Source organism: Rutilus rutilus (genome assembly GCF_951802725.1).
Source record: "Rutilus rutilus genome assembly, chromosome: 8".
NCBI classification, from domain to species: domain Eukaryota; kingdom Metazoa; phylum Chordata; class Actinopteri; order Cypriniformes; family Leuciscidae; genus Rutilus; species Rutilus rutilus.
The window spans coordinates 4,777,273-4,797,669 of record NC_140222.1 but is presented as its reverse complement, the minus strand read 5'-3'; the positions used below and the strand labels follow the sequence as shown (position 1 = coordinate 4,797,669).

The 20,397-nt window shown below is 37.8% G+C and overlaps 1 protein-coding gene across 3 annotated transcripts in view; it reads right to left on the bottom strand.

The window, feature by feature from the left end:
* Positions 1-11,837: 11,837 nt before the first annotated feature.
* impact (impact RWD domain protein) overlaps positions 11,838-20,397 on the bottom strand; it is a 40,342-nt gene continuing 31,782 nt past the window's right edge. For all 3 annotated transcript variants that reach the window (XM_084415696.1, XM_084415695.1, XM_084415697.1), the window contains 2 exons: positions 17,816-17,950; positions 11,838-12,111 (listed from right to left, as the gene is read on the bottom strand). In XM_084415696.1, the coding sequence (XP_084271822.1) occupies positions 12,052-12,111; positions 17,816-17,950 (195 nt within the window). In that variant the 3' untranslated portion in view covers positions 11,838-12,051. The remainder of the gene's footprint in view (positions 12,112-17,815; positions 17,951-20,397) is intronic.

The window sequence follows — 20,397 nt, the reverse complement described above, 5'->3', positions numbered from 1 at the left end:
CATTTAAACGATGCCCAATTGGCACTAAGGGGCCTAAAGTGTGCCAAGAAAACATCCCCCACACCATTACACCACCACCACCAGCCTGCACAGTGGTAACAAGGCATGATGGATCCATGTTCTCATTCTGTTTACGCCAAATTCTGACTCTACCATCTGAATGTCTCAACAGAAATCGAGACTCATCAGACCAGGCAACATTTTTCCAGTCTTCAACTGTCCAATCTTGATGAGCTCGTGCAAATTGTAGCCTCTTTTTCCTATTTGTAGTGGAGATGAGTGGTATCCGGTGGGGTCTTCTGCTGTTGTAGCCCATCCGCCTCAAGGTTGTGCGTGTTGTGGCTTCACAAATGCTTTGCTGCATACCTCGGTTGTAACGAGTGGTTATTTCAGTCAAAGTTGCTCTTCTATCAGCTTGAATCAGTCGGCCCATTCTCCTCTGACCTCTAGCATCAACAAGGCATTTTCGCCCACAGGACTGCCGCATACTGGATGTTTTTCCCTTTTCACACCATTCTTTGTAAACCCTAGAAATGGTTGTGCGTGAAAATCCCAGTAACTGAGCAGATTGTGAAATACTCAGACCGGCCCGTCTGGCACCAACAACCATGCCACGCTCAAAATTGCTTAAATCACCTTTCTTTCCCATTCTGACATTCAGTTTGGAGTTCAGGAGATTGTCTTGACCAGGACCACACCCCTAAATGCATTGAAGCAACTGCCATGTGATTGGTTGATTAGATAATTGCATTAATGAGAAATTGAACAGGTGTTCCTAATAATCCTTTAGGTGAGTGTATATGCTCTGCTTGAATAGTTGTTTTCCACTGTACGAGTGATCTGACCATTGGCATTTCCTCAAGAAGCAGAACTGCACAGGCATTAGTGCTTGTTTTCAGAGAGTCCATCTTGAATAGAGGCATTTTTGGTTCCATTGGCAGATTAAGCGTAAAATCAATTTAGATTCTTTTAGCAAATTATCTTGCTTTAAGAATGCTTAGACATTTTCAACAGAGAAAAGGACATTGATAAGTCAGTATTAAGTCATTATTTATTAAATAACTCTGCAGATCTGTGTGACTGTCTTTGGAACAAGACATTTTGAAAGAAATCTTTTTTTTTTGTCATTCCTGTTTTAAAATATCAACTTTTTGTGTTATACTATGAGTAAATTCTCATTAAGACTGGCTTCGAGTGATGAAGAAAAGCTAGTGTACTGTGTGTGTACCTGTACTGTTCAGTGGTTTCAGGACCACGGACAGCAACTCATGCGATCCACCCTTACTTTCTCCAAAACATCCCTATATCCAGTGTTCGTGCCTCACCTATACATTACAGACTACACCACATCATGTACATTACAGACTACACCACATCATGTACATTACAGACTACACCACATCATATACATTACAGACTACACCACATCATGTACATTACAGACTACACCACATCATGTACATTACAGACTACACCACATCATGTACATTACAGACTACACCACATCATGTACATTACAGACTACACCACATCATGTACATTACAGACTACACCACATCATGTACATTACAGACTACACCACATCATATACATTACAGACTACACCACATCATGTACATTACAGACTACACCACATCATGTACATTACAGACTACACCACATCATATACATTACAGACCACACCACATCATATACATTACAGACTACACCACATCATATACATTACAGACTACACCACATCATATACATTACAGACCACACCACATCATATACATTACAGACCACACCACATCATATACATTACATACCACACCACATCATATACATTACAGACCACACCACATCATATACATTACAGACCACACCACATCATATACATTACAGACCACACCACATCATATACATTACAGACTACACCACATCATGTACATTACAGACTACACCACATCATATACATTACAGACTACACCACATCATGTACATTACAGACTACACCACATCATGTACATTACAGACTACATCACATCATATACATTACAGACTACATCATATACATTACATACCACACCACATCATATACATTACAGACCACACCACATCATATACATTACAGACCACACCACATCATATACATTACAGACTACACCACATCATATACATTACAGACTACACCACATCATATACATTACAGACTACACCACATCATGTACATTACAGACTACACCACATCATGTACATTACAGACTACACCACATCATGTACATTACAGACTACACCACATCATGTACATTACAGACTACACCACATCATGTACATTACAGACTACACCACATCATGTACATTACAGACTACACCACATCATATACATTACAGACTACACCACATCATGTACATTACAGACTACACCACATCATGTACATTACAGACTACACCACATCATATACATTACAGACCACACCACATCATATACATTACAGACCACACCACATCATGTACATTACAGACCACACCACATCATATACATTACAGACTACACCACATCATGTACATTACAGACTACACCACATCATATACATTACAGACTACACCACATCATGTACATTACAGACTACACCACATCATGTACATTACAGACTACATCACATCATATACATTACAGACTACATCATATACATTACATACCACACCACATCATATACATTACAGACCACACCACATCATATACATTACAGACTACACCACATCATATACATTACAGACTACACCATTACAGACTACATCACATCATATACATTACAGACTACATCACATCATATACATTACAGACTACATCACATCATATACATTACAGACTACACCACATCATATACATTACAGACTACACCACATCATATACATTACAGACTACACCACATCATATACATTACAGACTACACCACATCATATACATTACAGACTACACCACATCATATACATTACAGACTACACCACATCATATACATTACAGACTACACCACATCATGTACATTACAGACTACACCACATCATGTACATTACAGACTACACCACATCATGTATTACATATTCATATTTTAGTTCAATGATGTTTGTTTTATTTAATATTTTGTATTTTTAGGGGATTTTATGGCACTAAATTATATTTACTCTGTATTTATAATCCATTTATTCACTTTTTGAGCATAGACCTGAATATTACATTTCCAACTTAAACTGTGGTAAATCTTTAATGCTTTAGAGCGACAGACTGAAGTTTGATCTCTTTTCAAAGACGACACTTGGGAGATTATTGCTGAAGTGAAAAAGTTTTAAAAAGTGAACTTTAAAAAAAGTTACAGAATTTTATATTTATTGTTATGAAAAATGTGCAAAAATACTATTTAAACTTTTTATATGAAAATATGAATTTTCAAAAACATGTTTTACTCTACAACTGTGGGAAATAAAAGCCATAAATCTAAACAAATTGTGTTCAGAATTTGAGCTTGATATCTCAAATTCGTCTTCCATTTATTTCCAATGCGCTCATTGACTGCGAGGAGCACAAGTGTGTCTATTTTTATTTTATTTTATTCTATTATTCTGTTTTTGTGTTCACACAGCAAGTGCCAAAACCTTTACCAAGTTTCGTACCATTCCAATAAAAAAAAATAATAAAATGTAAAAAAATGTCCGTTAAAACCCCATAATTACACTTAAGTTTTTAAATTGCACATCATGTACAGTACGCCTCCTCTCTCTAAACACACTCACCAAGGTTAGAAAAAATCCCTAATTACACTCGCTGTCAGAGATGTGGTCTTCTTTTCCTGCGTGAGTCATTTCCCCACTGACACAAAAGACAACTTTAGCCCTGAGCTGCTCCTCAGCTGTGCAGCAGACGAAAGCAGTTTCACACACACACACGTGCACAACACTGATACTGAAACAACGGTGCATCTGTGAAATACAGTTTAGCAGCACTGCATGGTGCAGCTCCTTCAGCTTCCATTAGTTCCAGCAGTTGTGCAGTTAAATTCCTCTAAAACCCTTTTAAATGTGCCATTTTTCTTTAATTATGGAGTGCAAATTAACCCTTGGGCTCTTAACCTGGGATTTCTAGTCTATAGTCTCCGACAGCGATACCAATTGCTTCCTAAGAGGGTCACCTGAAAGGCCGGGGAGCCGTTCAAGTGTGGCTTTAAAAAAGTGCAGTGAAACAAATGTATAAATCATGTAAATGGATATCGTTTATGGAGGAACTCTCTGATACAAGCATCCAAGAATAGCTTTGTCTTTTCAGTCTGTCATTACAGATGAATGTAAATGATCATTCTGTCAGCATTTACTCACCGTCGTGTCGTTCCAAGACTGTTTCCATAGAACATAACAGAAGATATTGTGAGAAATGTCTGTGTTTTTTATCCATACAATGAAAGTCAATGGTTCCTCTGCGTTATTTTGAAGAATGCTGGTAACCAAACCCATTTGGTCAGCCAAAACATGACGTTAAAGGCATTACATTACCTTTTTTTTTCCCTTAAATGCTTCTCTTTTTGTGACTAGAAAATCAAGCCTCATAAAAGGAGACAGTTTCATGTATATAAGTGAGGCACAAACACTGGATATAGGGATGTTTTGGAGAAAGTAAGGGTGGATCGCATGAGTTGCTGTCCGTGGTCCTGAAACCACTGAACAGTACAGGTACACACACAGTACACTAGCTTTTCTTCATCACTCGAAGCCAGTCTTAATGAGAATTTACTCATAGTATAACACAAAAAGTTGATATTTTAAAACAGGAATGACAAAAAAAAAAGGTTTTGGGGTCCAAACGACCTATGACCAATTTCAAAATATTTCTTTCAAAATGTCTTGTTCCAAAGACAGTCACACAGATCTGCAGGGTTATTTAATGAATAATGACTTAATACTGACTTATCAATGTCATTTTCTCTGTTGAAAATGTCTAAACATTCTAAAAAAAGATAATTTGCTAAAATAATCTAAATTGATTTTACGCTTATGGAACCAAAAATGCCTCTATTCAAGATGGACTCTCTGAAAACAAGCACTAATGCCTGTGCAGTTCTGCTTCTTGAGGAAATGCCAATGGTTAGATCACTCAAAGCCAGTCTTAATGAGAATTTACTCATAGTATAACACAAAGCTGTGATATTTTAGAACAGAGGAATGGCTTATTTTAATCTGCGGTCCAAACGACCGAGATTGGATCCCATTGGCACAAACATTGCAACATTTTTCTAAATATCTTCTGTTCCAAAGACTTGCTGCGACGTGAGGGTTATTAAATATTGACAGAATTAAACAAGTTGGGGCAAACTAGACTAAATACTGATTTATCAATGTCCTTTTAACCAAAAATACCTCTATTCAAGATGGATTCTCTGAAAACAAGCACTAATGCAGTTCTGCTTCTTGAGGAAATTTGGTTAGCAACATTCTTCAAATTAACACATAGGAACCATGTCCAATAACGATGCTATAGTGCCCCAACCCACAGCTTGTTTTGCTAGTGAGTTGTGGTATTGAAAGGGTTAAAGCCTTGATAGTCCTGTTTCAGGTTGTCATGTTGCTAATAAGCAGGGATTTCAGACATTAAAGCGTTTGGTCTTGCAGCACAGAAGCAGGTGCCGGAAGAAGATAACATGGAAAAGAAGCCGACTGCCTTTTTTTAGCCATCAAGTTCTTTGTTGCTTTATTCTCGCAGTATTCGTGGTCTTCCTAAGGCCCAGAGCGAGAGCTACAGCTCATTTCATTGGGGATCTGCTCTCTCACCTTCTAAAGAAGTAGGAGAGACTCTTATAAAGCAAGCCTTCTGATGTTTGATCTCCAGAGATGAAGAGCCCTGACCCTCGTTTGAACAAACAACGACGTCCGTCTCCCAAAGCCACTTCAGACCAGAAAACAACATGAATTTCTATTCTGCTCCGGTCTTCTCGCTCCTCGGGGTCTCGACGGAGAACAGCTAATGTGCTGATTTGATTTCTCCCACGATTAATATTATGCATTGATACTGTTGTCAGCCAGTACACAAAAGCGAAGAGTTTCTTATCCTCCATGCAAATTAGCCACTTTCATGCAATGCTAATGGCTCTCTCTCGCGGTTTGTGTTCGGAGGGATATTATCCGGTCAAGTCGAGTCCCAAAGTTCAATATTGCATTTACTCTCACATGTCGGTCGCATCAAACGGACGATTAGCATGTCGGAGATCAACTTAAAAACTACCAGAATAAACCATGCTGCTTTCTAGTGCATTACTTGTAGTCAAGCTTAGCTCAAATTCTAGCTTGAGATGTTATAAGCCGTAACGTGATGTACAGTCAAACCAAAAATGATTCAGACACTTTGACCTGAACAAAATGAAGCATTGCTTGGTCACTGGTTGAGCTAAACTGGTATTATCTAATTGTGTAGTTAAATTTAACAGCTGACAGATATTCAACATAATTCATGTGTGAGACAGTCTAACAGAAGGACGGACAAAACCAGTCAAATATCAACTGACTTCTGCTCATATTTCAATACCGTTTTCTAACCGATAGCGAATAAACTGATAATGTGAGAAATGTTGAAGGCGTCTGAATACATTTTGGTTTGACTGTAGGTTCCCTTTGGGCAAACTATTCTTACAGTGGAGAAAATGAAAGACATTGGTGATTTGGAGCATTGATTGGAAGCTTTTTGCCGAAACAAAGCACTGCGTTTTCAAGTTATTTGTACCAAATATTGAATCCGCGGCAGAAATCCAAGTCGACCTAATCCTTGCATATCTCCATAAAGTATTTCTCCATCAAACTGGCAATTAGCATGTTACAGATCTGTGCCAGAGCACAGCATGCAGTTATTTCTAGCCAGATTTACTAACAACTTCCAGCGCAAACCCTCTTCTGGCGTTAAAAACCTACAGTCCGGACTGACAAAAGGCACGCAGTGAAAAATGAGGCTGAAAAGGCGTGGACAGGGTTGTTTTTGCGGCTGATCTGTAGGAGTTTCCCTTTCAGACGCAGTATTTATGTGAGGCGAGTGTTTAAATGAATCATGCATGGTGATTTACTAAGGTTTGCGCTCGTTTACGCCAATTATTTACCGCCCGTCTTACAGGGATAGTTCACCCAAAAATTGTAATTACCCCATGATTTACTCACCCTCAAGTCCTCCTAGGTGTATAATGACTTTCTTCTTTCAGACGAACACAATCAGAGTTATATTAAAACATGTCCTGGCTCTTCCAGGCTCTATAATGGCTTTGAAGTCTTTTGAAGTCCATAAAAGTGGCCATTCACTGCCATTATAAAGCCTGGAAGAGCCAGGACATGTTTTTAATATAACTCTGATTGTGTTCGTCTGAAAGAAGAAAGTCATATACACCTATGAGGACTTGAGGGTGAGTAAATCATGGGGTAATTACAATTTTTGGGTGAACTATCCCTTTAAACCAGACCCTAACTGGTAGATTGCACCGGTGATTATGGAAATGATCTTGTGTTCTTTAATTTGCATGTCGTCAGTAGATCAAGCGCTGAACTTTCCACTCACATACTCGCTTTTATGGGATTATAGCGCTCTCACGCTAATTTGCCCTGTTTAGTAAATCTGGCCCTCAGGATGTTTAAATGTGTAACAGAACTGATGAATACAGATGAGACGCCCGAGCACGCAGCAAGTTGGTTTAGTCAATTTAAGAAGCATCAAAGCACAACATAGTGTTTTCTTGTGGGGTTATTTGGAGAGAAGCTCGATTCCTTGCCAGAAACTGAGTTGTCCTTTGTGGAAACAGTTTTCATATTCATTCTGGACCGAATAAAAGGCACTCGTTAATCAGGGCAAAGATGACGTGCCAAACAGGCCCTGAGCAAGATTCGCATTCAAGGCGGATTTATCCCTTGTACATAGAAAACATGTCACAGCAAAAGCCCACCAAAGCATTTAGCAATGCCCCTCGAGTCGAAGCAAGCAACTGAATCTGAAAGGGTAGGGGCTGACAGTCAGAAGTGCATTAATATTCATTGGAAGGAACACAGGGAGGGAGAGAGAGAGAGAGAGGGATGAAAAAATAGTCCAGAGAAAAGGGAATAGACACATGCATGAGCGTGAAAATGAGATGAGTACGACTAGTGCTGAGGCCGGGATGTCAAAGACCCAAAGGTTTTCCAGAGGATGAAATGTGTGTGTGTGTGCCTTGGAGAAAGAGGCAAGACTTCAAAAATAAACTGAGTACCTTTTCTAAATGACTCATTCCCACAGAAGATTCACCGGTCGCAAACCATTCTTGAGTATATGGGGCTGTGCAACCGCATCACTGGCGGTGATCCACCAAAACACTTTTCTTTTTGTGTACGTAAATGCTCACTGTAAAAGACATTACGTTAAAGTTACGGTTAAAAAGTAGGAGTTTCGATGGGCAGCTACTCCTTAGAAACTAGTTAGATACATGACAAGCTACACTAAAGCAATTCAGAATTCAATCAGAGCGGTATTTATCCGGCTCAAAAACAAGGGATTTGAATAAATGAATATTGATTAAAGTGACAGATGATTGTACACTTTAAAAAAGTTTACGGTAAAAAGCTGTGATCGGTCAGAAATATACTGTAAAAAATACGGTATCAGCATTTCAGGTTTTACAGACTTCACTTAAATTTACAGTAAAAAAAAACGTATTTCATTTCCGATATGTTAATTTTCCCGATGTATTGAAGAACTAATATCTGTTTTGTACTGTTGTAATACACTGACAACCACCAATCACAGCAGTGATGAGAGTCACATGATGAATCAAAGCTCATCACAAGCAGCTTTTTCCACAATCTGAGAAAGTTAAACCTTATTTATAGAAGGTGCACAGTGTCATTCACACAAACACTGTAAACACCATCATGGTTACACACATGACATTTTAAAAATGCAATAAACAAGAGCATTACATGTAACATAAAGCCCTAATGTACATAACTGATTAGAAAAACTATGAAGAATACATCAAATGTGAAGTGTCACGCAGGGAATCGTGGTCAATTTACGTTTTTTCACTGTAAATTATGCAATAATTTGTTCTTTTTCACTTCCAATAACTTGAATTTAACGGTATTTTGCTGTAAAATTACATTAAATGTACGGTTAGATCTATGACAGTTATTCACCGTATGTGGTACGGAAACTTTCTGTTAACCAATTAACAGTTTTTTACCGTTAAAATCACAAACATTTTTTACAGTTTTACGTAAATATAAAGAAACGAGTGAAGCAGAAAGCTTTGTTTACAAAATAAATAATAGGTTAGCAATTAAACATCACATCGCAGCCGTGGAAACATCTGGATTCGTGCCGAACAGAGGTACATAAATGAGCCCATAAAATTAAGCTTTGTCGGCTTTGTATTATGTTTCGCGATCTGGTCACGTGATCATCAGCGAATTTAACAATATTCCAGAAGTTATTCCAATGGACATGGAATCTCTTGTTTCTCTTCCCCATATCTTCACTCACGTCCTCATTTTTCGCAGGGGATTATAATCATTTCCTTTTAATTTGTCCTACAGTGTTTTTTCTCTACTTTACCACAGTATAAATGCGAATATAATAGGCCTGATACCGTTTCTATTTCTATTTAACACAGTTTGTGCTTGTTATTATGGTAAGGCACTTCAAGTTTATTTGTATAGCGCATTTCACACACGCTTGGGGTTTTAGTATTCGCTTTCTCCGGCAGCACAAAATCAAACATGGCTTAAATGTCTTGGCACTGCGGAAGATAGCATTCTCTCTTCTGACCTTTTACAACAATAGTCCAGTCATTTTATGAAAAAAGGTTGAACAAATTGCAACAGAAGCAAACTCAACTGATTTTGTATCCTCAATATGTCCTGAGTAAGGAAAAAAAAAAAGCCCCGAAGAATCCCATTAGGGGAAGGTTTCGATAAAGACCCAAATATAGCCTATTCATTCTTTTACTGAATAGGGTAAAAATTTTAACCTTTAGATATCACCATGAAAATTACTGAGTTGATTACTTACAACAAGACAAATAAAAATTGTATTACAAGTTTTTTGAAAGTGTTTGTTAACATGGACAAACGGTGCATAATCTAGTTACGTATGTGCTAATTTGCATAAATACCACAACAGATCTAAACATTGGGTATAGCCAGAGGAAAATGTCTTGTTGAATCTTGTTGTTGACACATAACAGTAAAATATATGTGTCTGTTTATTAAATCTATAGTTTAATAAAGGCTGGTTTCTAAAGTACTTCTTCCTGCCTCTATGTATTAATGCTCATGGGTAGCCTGTTCCAGTCAGACCTTAACATCATGTATTTTACTGTTATGTGTCAACAAGATTCAACAAGACATTTTCACAAGAAAAAGAATGAATAGGCGTATGAATAGGCCATATGTGGGTATTTTTCTAAACTTTCCCCTAATGGGATTCTTCTGGGCTTTTTTTTTTTTCTTACTCAGGACATATTGAGGATACAAAATCAGTTGAGTTTGCTTCTGTTGCAATTTGTTCAAGGTTGACCCCCATTTTGTCTTAAAATGACTGGACTGCAAGTGAACATCAGGAGAAAACATGAAGATATTAGAAAAGAGAATGACTTTCGTGTCCCACATCCCTCTATATGACGCATCTTCAGTGTTGTGTAACTCATTACAAGTAACTTGAGTTACGTAATCAGATTACTTTTTCAAGTAACTAGTAAAGTAACGCATTAATTTTAACATTTACAACAAAATATCGGAGTTACTTTTTCAAATAAGTAACGCAAGTTACTTTGTTTTCCCATTTATTGACTGACAGCTCTCTTGTCCTCATGTTGAGGCAAATCAAAGTGAAGAGGCATTGTGTGTGTGTGTGTGTAAACATGATGGTTATTGCAGTTCTAGACTAAATGTGAGTGTGCATTTACTCATCTCACTTGCACACGCAAAAATATTCAATATTTCATAAAAATGAATAAAATCAGTGAAATGCAGGATCAGAATACTATGCAAACCTCCAATTACTAAATATGTTAAATAAAACATCCCTTCGTCGGGAAATATAAAACATGTTTTTTAAATAATATGTAACTTTCTTATATTATTTAGGTTACCAATATTTCCTGATATTTATGTCAATATTTAACAGGCATAGTGTGGCGTTTCACTGGCAGAAGTGCTCAAATAAACACGCGCGTCTGTTACAAAATGGAGGTTTAAGACGTGAAATCATTCAGGGATGCTTGAACGCAAACCAACAAGTTTCTTTCCGAGACACGCCACCAAACCTCTCTGCAAGTGCCTCGGATTCCAACTCAGCCGTCATTCGGTTCTCCCGTGACCTAGCATCTGTTTATTAGGACACTGAGCGCCAAAGCCATCAAGTTATTCTCACATGAGCTCATTAAGGACAATTAGCATGCTAGTCGTAGCGTAGCAAACTCACCAGGTGGCGGTGGACTCTCGGCCTGCAAAGCTCGATTGGTCAAATAACGGGAGTTCAATATTCAAAAGGTTAAGCATGAGTGAAAACGCTAAATTAGAGAGCGTCAAGGGATTAAATAGACTGTCATATCGGACGTTTGACAATCAAACCACTTTCAGGGTGTTTTGCGTTGACATTTGGCGTTAAGTCGATCTAAAACGGATATTCCGGGATTACGCTCACGGAAAAAGCTGAGATTGCTTTTGTCAGGCTTTATCAAATTACATTATTATAGCATCATTAAACTGGAGAAAGGTTCAAAGGTCGCTGATGAATGTCAGAGGTATTTATTACCCGTTTCACACTCGTTTGTCCTTGTGACTTCAGGCAATTCTCATTTGCAAATCAATTTGTGTTTCATAAAAATCTTTATTCATAAGACAAAGGCACAGAGCACTTAGTGTGACGTGATTCGTAGCAACAGAGCATATTAAACTCGACTGCATACACAAACCAGTTCAGGACATCCAGGCTGTTTAATCCTCCACACATCACTATTATAGCAGTTTATCATGAGTCTGAAACTGGTTTCCAGTCTTCATCTGGTCCAGGTTGGGGTTTTTTCACTTTGCCTTCTTGCCCTTCGACCTTTTGTTCTTCCCTCCAGCTTTGGATGTTTCCTCCTGATAGAGAAAAATAAAAAATAAATCATAAAACTTGTGTATAAAGGAAATGTGAAATGATACTGAGAAATCTATAACATTATATATATATTTATAATAACGTCAAAAACATTCATTTGTTTTTAACCTTAAATTTCACTAAGATGCTAAAGTGTTAAAAAACACCCATGAATGTTCAGTATTAACAATTTAGCAACAAAAACGATGCCGAACAATATTTTTGCTATAGTTTATTTTTGGGGGCAAAAAAATCAGCATATCTTTTATTTATTAGTAATTTACGTGATTTTTTTTATAATGTTGGTAACACTTTACAGTAAGGCTCATTAGTTAACATGAACTAAGAATGAACAATACTTCTACAGCATTTATTAATCTTAGTTATTAATTTCAACATTTACTAATGCATTATATTTGTTAACATTAGTTAATGCACTGTGAACTAACATGAACAGCTGGATTTTTATTAACTAACATTAACAAAGATTAACTAATATAGTAACAAATGCTCAGTTCGTGCTTATATATCACGTCATGTGGGAATCACATACAAAAAGTGTCAATGTAGATATCAAGCATCTGAGATTAGTTGTCATTGTTTCTGAAGCGAGTCTTGATGAACATCTATTTGATTAAATAATATCTAAATCATATAATCAAAAGTAATTAAATAATCAAACATTCGTGTTACGAAGAATTTGCTTGATTAAACTGAAGGGTCTGACATAAAAACGTGAGAGTGTGGTGAAGGAGAACGCCTTCACAAAGGGTAAAAATGTACAATTTCCTTAATCAGATCCAGTGAAAAACTGGTTTCTTACAAAAGTTTTCAAATTCATTCATTCGAGGTATAAATTTGCGAGTACAAGGATGAAATTCTGCATTGCTGATGCAATATAAAGCAACTGTGCCACAAATCATGGCATTGTCATTTTTACCAATTCATCCTCAACATGTGCGAGTATAAGGCTTGTTAACTTGCTCCGAACTGTTTTCTTATTTCAATTGTGTCTCTAGGGACCCAATAGTGTCCAAATGAATGAGTCTATTTATATGAATCCAGGCGTGACGTCTCCGGCTATTCTGCTCAGCAATGCTGTTATTATGCATTGTATGTTAATGACTGTAGAGCCGCAGTGGACAGAACATAATGATCAGGCGGCTCAAACTGTGACGATAACACAACAGTCATCCTCACACTATCAGAACGGCGTGATGTATCCGCGCATGAGGCATGCACAGCGTCAGGAAATCAATGTCTATAATCATGTGTATTACTCAGGCTAAAACTACAACAGCAACAAAAAAGAAAATCACAAAAAACTGATTCTGATTCTTTCTTGAAGACAAAATGTGCACGACGCAATCAAGAACTACAGTCTAACCAAAAATGATTCAGACACCAGATATTATTTTTGATTATTTTTTTTTTCTAGTGTGTGCAGGACACTATAGTTCATTTATGTAAGTGAGGAGAGCAAAATAATGTGACATATTATACACAAAAATTCTTCATACAGTGACTACCTGTAAATTGGGACCAAAAATGATTCCGACACTTTGAGCTGATCATGTTCTGCTGAAGTGTGTTTTCTTCTTAACCGCAGACTGAACAAAATGAAGCATTGCTTGGTAACTGGTTGAGCTAAACTGGTATTATCTAATCGTGTAGTTAAATTTAACAGCTGACAGATATTCAACATAATTCATGTGTGAGACAGTCTAACAGAAGGACGGACAAAACCAGTCAAATATCAACTGAGTTCTGCTCATATTTCAATACCGTTTTCTAAACTATCGCGATTAAAACTGTGATAATGTGAGAAATGTTGACGGTACAAGATGCACGCAGTGAGAATGAGTTTTTGAGCTTTTACAGATGAACTGACATTACAGGGAAGATGCATTAATGCATTCTCTACGGTTAGTGTTGCATGGACAATTCCTCTCTTGGCTAATGCATTTTAAAGCAGTGGTTTGACTCTACATTCACTTACTGTTATAGTTCTAGAGTGGAATAACAAAACAAATTAGCCAAAAGCTCAAATTACAGTGATTAAGATTTTATTTTACCAAAGACACACTATAATAGGCATGTTGGTCGTAATGTGCTCTCTGGTGGTGCACTGCAAAAAATGCTTTTCTTACTTTGGGCCCTATTTTAACGATCTGAAACGCAAGTATCAAACGCGAAACGCAAGTAAATTTGTGGGCGGATCTCGGAAATCTAAAATGGGTTGGTCTGAAGTAGCGACATTATTCATAGGTGTGGTTTGGGCGTAACGTGAAATAAACCAATCAGAGCGACATCTCACATTCCCTTTAAGAGCAGGCGCGCTTGTTCCATGGCGGATTGCTATTATAACGGCGGATTTGCCAGACGCACGCCAGGAGCGGTTCACAGCCGAGGAGACCGACGTTCTCGTCAGGGCCGTAAAACACAGATAAGTGACGTTGGGGATGGAGAAACACACCCAAATTAGCTTCGGTTAAACAGGCGTATGATAATTTTGGTAAATGTGTAAGCTAGATTTATGCCTATTTTTTCACATCTTCATGGACACCACAATAATTTCCCTCATGTGGTAATATTTTTCCTTGTAATAATGTATGATTTGCAAAAATGAAAACTGCTGCTTCTGTGTAGATGAGATCTTTAGATGAGAGAAGCAAAGTGTATGTGTGTTGTGCACACGCTACTTTATGGCCAAGCATGCGCCCTTAAAATAGCATATGAATAACATGCGCAACGCGCCACTGACTTTAGACGAGGTTTCTCCTGGTCTGTGGCGGAATTGTTTTCTAAACCTGCAAAATAGCACCAGGGAACGTTTGCGCTGGAACACGCCTCCTCTTTTCGCTGAACCGCCCCCGGGAGCGCAGGTTCATTCCCTAATTTACCGACGTGCGTCTGTGGAGGGAAAAGTCTGCTGTGCGTCGGGAGCAAAACAGGAATTATACATGCGTCGGTGTCAAGTCAAGTCAATTGCCCTGGGTACAAGATAGGGCCCTTTGTGTTTTTGTCTAATTTCCAGTCCGAATATCTAAATATTCTTAAATCAACAAACATTTACTAGATGAGTAAAATGACATAAGAAATTCTATCTTGTTTTCCAGGGGAAAAAAAAGAAGAAAAAAAATCTAAATTAAGTGAGTTTTTGCTTAAAACAAGCTAAATGATCTGCCAAAAATAATAAGTTTTCCATTTGAATTAAGATTATTTTTCTTGTTTTCCATTTAAATTAAGATTATTTTTCTTGTTTTCCATTTGAATTAAGATTATTTTCTTACCCCATTGGCAGATAATTTAGCTTGTTTTAAGCAAAAACTCACTTCATTTAGTTTTTTTTTCCGGAAAACAAGATATCATTTATTTTGTAATTTTACTCATCTAGTAAATACATCTTGATTTAAGAATGTTTAGATATTTGGACTGGAAACTAGACAAAAAAAATGTTGCGGTGTTGGTTTGATGGTTCAACTAAACAACTTCTGAGGCTGTCGAGTTCGGAAACAAACTCATCCAGTCCACAATCAAAGGAATCACAGAAATCCACGGCTTAAAATAGAAGCGGAAGAAGACAGGTGTGTTTTTAGCTGCTTCTAACGCCAATCACCGTAACGATGTGATACCAATTTCAAAATAGGATCTCGCGCTCATGAAACGTGACAGCTTTGTTTTCCTCAGCCATGTGATGCTGCTTTAATTGAGTCGAGGTTTTTGAAATGAATTCTATCAAAATCTTAAACAATCATATCACACATGCGTGTAATTGTATGTCTGCATATAAACCGAAGCGCCCCTATTATGCGCGTAACCATAGCAGCCCCACAGCTGTGCGCGAGTCCTCATTTGCACAGAAATGAAAGAAAACAACAAACAAATGAATCCTCAGAAGAAGTCAGGCGCGTGCCGGCAAATCTCCTCAGAACTGGTTTTTGTGTGACCTTATCACTGTGATTGTTGGACACTCAAGAGGAGAGCTTCTCTTCATATAAATTCACAGAAGTAAACAAAAAATTTGAATATTTAACATTTAGTACTCAAAACCGGCCCCGAGACAAATCTCAGAAAGAAAACTATAAATGCGTCAACAGAAACCTTTGCCAGAGAGAAAGGTGGCAGAGCTGTTTCCAGTAAAAAGCATGCTAGAGCAGAATGATTTTCATGATGATGTTTGGTTTTCTCTCATGATAACTCTCAGGGTGTTTGGCATGGTAATGTGTATGGCAATGTTGATATATTTGGTCTTTCGCTTCGCGTCAGGGTCGTGATCAGCCTGTCGGGGTTGTATTCGCTATAACAACCACCTCGCTCTACATTATCCCTTACATACAGGTGGAGCTGGGGAAGGCGGAGGGTTTTCTGAAAGCGCACTGCACTGCTAACGCAAATGCTGACCAAGTATATAAAGGTTGAACATGCAAACTCATTGGCTACTGATTAGGCTTGTTACGATATTCGGTGTTGACGGTGTTCAGAACCAATACCGGTATCATCACTTGCCCACCGTGGCAACTCACCCCTCCGTCGATTACATTCTTTTTTTTTTTATAAAATCATTTAGTTCAGTTAGATAACAGACACTACAATTTAATACTGAACGTGTCTGCTAAATAAACCGAGAGTCGCAGCACAGATCAGCAGCAGGAGTCAGACTTCATTAATCACGAGAGTGAGGAGCTGACTGACGAGATGATGGCGGAATATTTGGTGAAAAAGCGCCTTTTTAAAGGGGTGGTTGATTATGATTTGACTTTTCTAACTTTAGTTAGTGTGTAATGTTGCTGTTTGAGCATAAACAACATCTGCAAAGTTACAATGCTCAAAGTTCAAAGCAAAGGGAGATATTTTCTTTTAAAGAAATTGCTTTTTAAGGACTACAACTAACGGCCGGTAGAGACTACACGACATTCCTCCCGGATTAGTGACATCACCAACCCTGAAATTTACATAAACCCCGCCCCCTGAACACGATTTATAGATTAACAAGACAGAATAAGCTACATAACTTCATCAACTAACCATTCAGAAATGTCCTGTTGTTTCTACATGTTGTCACTTCTTGAGTTTGACTTCTTCGTTCATCATTGTCTGAATCCGGTTTGAAAATACACTTTCAGTGCGTGTCTGCGTGAGTGCAAGCTGTTGTAGCTCCGCCCCCTGTGCCGGGAGCAGCAGCTCATTTGCATTTAAAGGAACACACACAATACGGTGCGTTTTTGCTCACCCTCAAAAATTGACAATTTTAACATGCTATATAAAAATATCTGTGGGGTATTTTGAGCTAAAACTTCACACACACACTCTGGGGACATCAGAGACTTATTTTACATCTTTGAAAAGGGCATTATACCCCCCCTTAAAGCGAATTTGTCATTGTACTGTTTTGTTGTTGTGTTTTTCATTAAGAATAATAGGCTATTGAACTCACAATTCAAGCAATCCGCCCCCAAACTGGCGCTAATTTGAAAGTGAAACTAAAATGCGCACGTGTCCACGTTCGTTCCTAAGGAAAAACACTCGCTCTCATTATGAATGCACATTCGGAGTCTCACGCATTTTACTTTCGCCTTTAAATTAGCGGTTTAAAAGCCTCCGCCGGTGATATTACTGTTTAATATCCCTGATATCCCTGTTATCCTGAGTTTCATGACAGAACTCTGTATTTCTGCATTGTACATGTTTGTACATTAGTCTTACTGAAGTGTCTGTGTAACCCTCCTGGATGAGGATGTTCCTGGCACAGTTGTTGATGTGTTTGAAGCGGTCGGGTCCCAGCAGAATCCCACCGTACCATCGAGAGACCACCACCAGCACGTTACGCACATCCAGGATCTGTGAGACAGAATGATCAGCAAATGTGAGCAGTGTTTGCCACAGTAAAAAAACTACATTTAATGATGCACCACTGGACACGTTTACATGCAACCAAATAATCCGTTAGTAATCGGATTTACGGCTCAATAGGACTGAAAAGCCTTGAAATATTCGTGCAGTGAGCGCATGTCAAAATACCTATTCCGATTTGAAGCTTGTGACATATAAACATAATGTCACATGTTTAGCATTCATGTAAACACTAATCAGATTCATCAATCGGAATGAATTCAGTCCGATTGAAACAGAAGTTGTGCATGAAAAGATTCACAAATGTTTCCTTCATGCCACATTTTCCCCAAGACGGCACGTAGCCTGTCAGTCCCCGTTTGGGAAAGGAGTCGCTTAAAGGCGCAGAAAAGACAAAATATGGCCTTTGAAAAGAATGACAGCACTCAAGTGCCTTTCCAGTCCTCGCTTGTTGTTTTTTTTTCCCAGCGCCGCAGGGATGAGGCTGGGTGAACGCCGGAGAGAAGGGGAAAATCACTGCCATCTGCACATGCCACCTCTATTAATAGTCCTTTCTCTTTCAAACATGCCGTCACATTCGGAAAAACAGGAAATAGTGGGATGAACTCCAAAAGGCTGAATGATCGCATGTGAACGGCTGTTCGTTTTCACTGGAATGTTTTCATTCATGCACCAAGAAAAAGCTCCCGAACAGGCCATGCTTTATATCTTTATAGCATTTTTCCCCATCGAATCCTTTCGAAATTTTGACGAGGCCTGAAAATTGATCAACATTTCTCACGTTATCACAGTTTAATCGCTATAGTTTAGAAAATGGTAATAAAATATGAGCAGAACTCAGTTGATATTTGACTGGTTTTGTCCATCCTTCTGTTAGACTGTCTCACACATGAATTATGTTGAATATCTGTCAGCTGTTAAATATAACTCCACAATTAGATTATACCAGTTTAGCTCAACCAGTGACCAAGCAATGCTTCATTTTGTTCAGTCTGCGGTTAAGAAGAAAAAACACTTCAGCAGAACATGATCAGGTCAAAGTGTCTGAATCATTTTTGGTTTATAAATGTTACTGGTAGTCTCTGTATGAAGAATGTTTGGGTATAATATGTCACAGTTTACTTTATTTTGCTCTCCTCACTTACATAGATGAACTATAGTGTCCTGCACACACTAGTAAAAATATATCAAAATTTAAATCTGCTGTCTGAATCATTTTTGGTTTGACTATATAAAGCATAAACAACAATAAATGAAATCGTTTCACTCGGATGCGGAAAGTCGCTGGAGTACCTGTGCAAAACTAGATATGACGTGTCCGTCAACCGAAACTCATAATACATGATGTTCCAATCAAAACCACCTGCGACAAACTAAACCTCACTTCACTGAAGATCATTTGAAAAACGCCACCACAGATGCTCCGTTTGCGCTGAGGTTATTGACGGAAACGCTGTATCGAGATCACAGTGTCATGTCGTATTTCACACTGGAGGGTTTTGATGCCTTTAATCAGAGAAGGGGAGATAAGAGGAAAGATTACGGATGAATGACATATCCGTGTGCAAATATCTGACATCGCAAGAATGGAATTGGGATCAAGACAGGAGGAGTGCATGGATAATCCCACAGCATATCAACAAGCCTGCTGAAATGATCCATTGACTTTGAATACGTGCACAGCTTGAAGAACGCTTCAAGATCATGTGCTTTAATAAACCACTGCTTCCAGGCAATGCTGCCTTCACTGAGTCCTGCAGGCACAGAGTTTAGGTGACATACACTCACTACTGCTCAAACGTTTAGAATAATTATGATTTTGTTAATAGTTTTGAGAGAAGTCTCGTGTTCACCAAGGCTGCATTTATTTGATGAAAAATACAGTAAAAATGGTGAAATAATATTACATTTTGAGATAACTTTTCTATTTCAATATATTGAAAAATTTAATTTATTATATCACAGGAATACATTACATTTCACAATATAAATTAAAAATAGAAAACCACTCTTTTCGATTGTAAAAAATATTATTTCACAATATTACTGTTTTTACTGTATTTGTCCTCAAATAAATGCAGCCTTGGTGAGCATTTTATATACACTACCAGTCAAAAGAGTTTTAATGTTTTTTTTAAAAAAGTCTCCAAGGCTGCATTTATTTGATAAAAATGACTCCAGTCTTCAGTGTCACATGATCCTCCAGAAATCACTCTAATATGACGATTCATTCCTGTGAAAATTCAGCTTTGCATCACAGGAATAAATTTCATTTCACAATATATTTAAATAGAAATCCACTCTTTTAAATAGTAAAAATATTTCACTATATTACCGGTTTTACTGTATTTTTCATCAAATAAATGCAGCCTTGGTGAGCATTTTTATATATTGTAAAATATATATTTGAACTGGACATTTCATGTTCTTTGGTT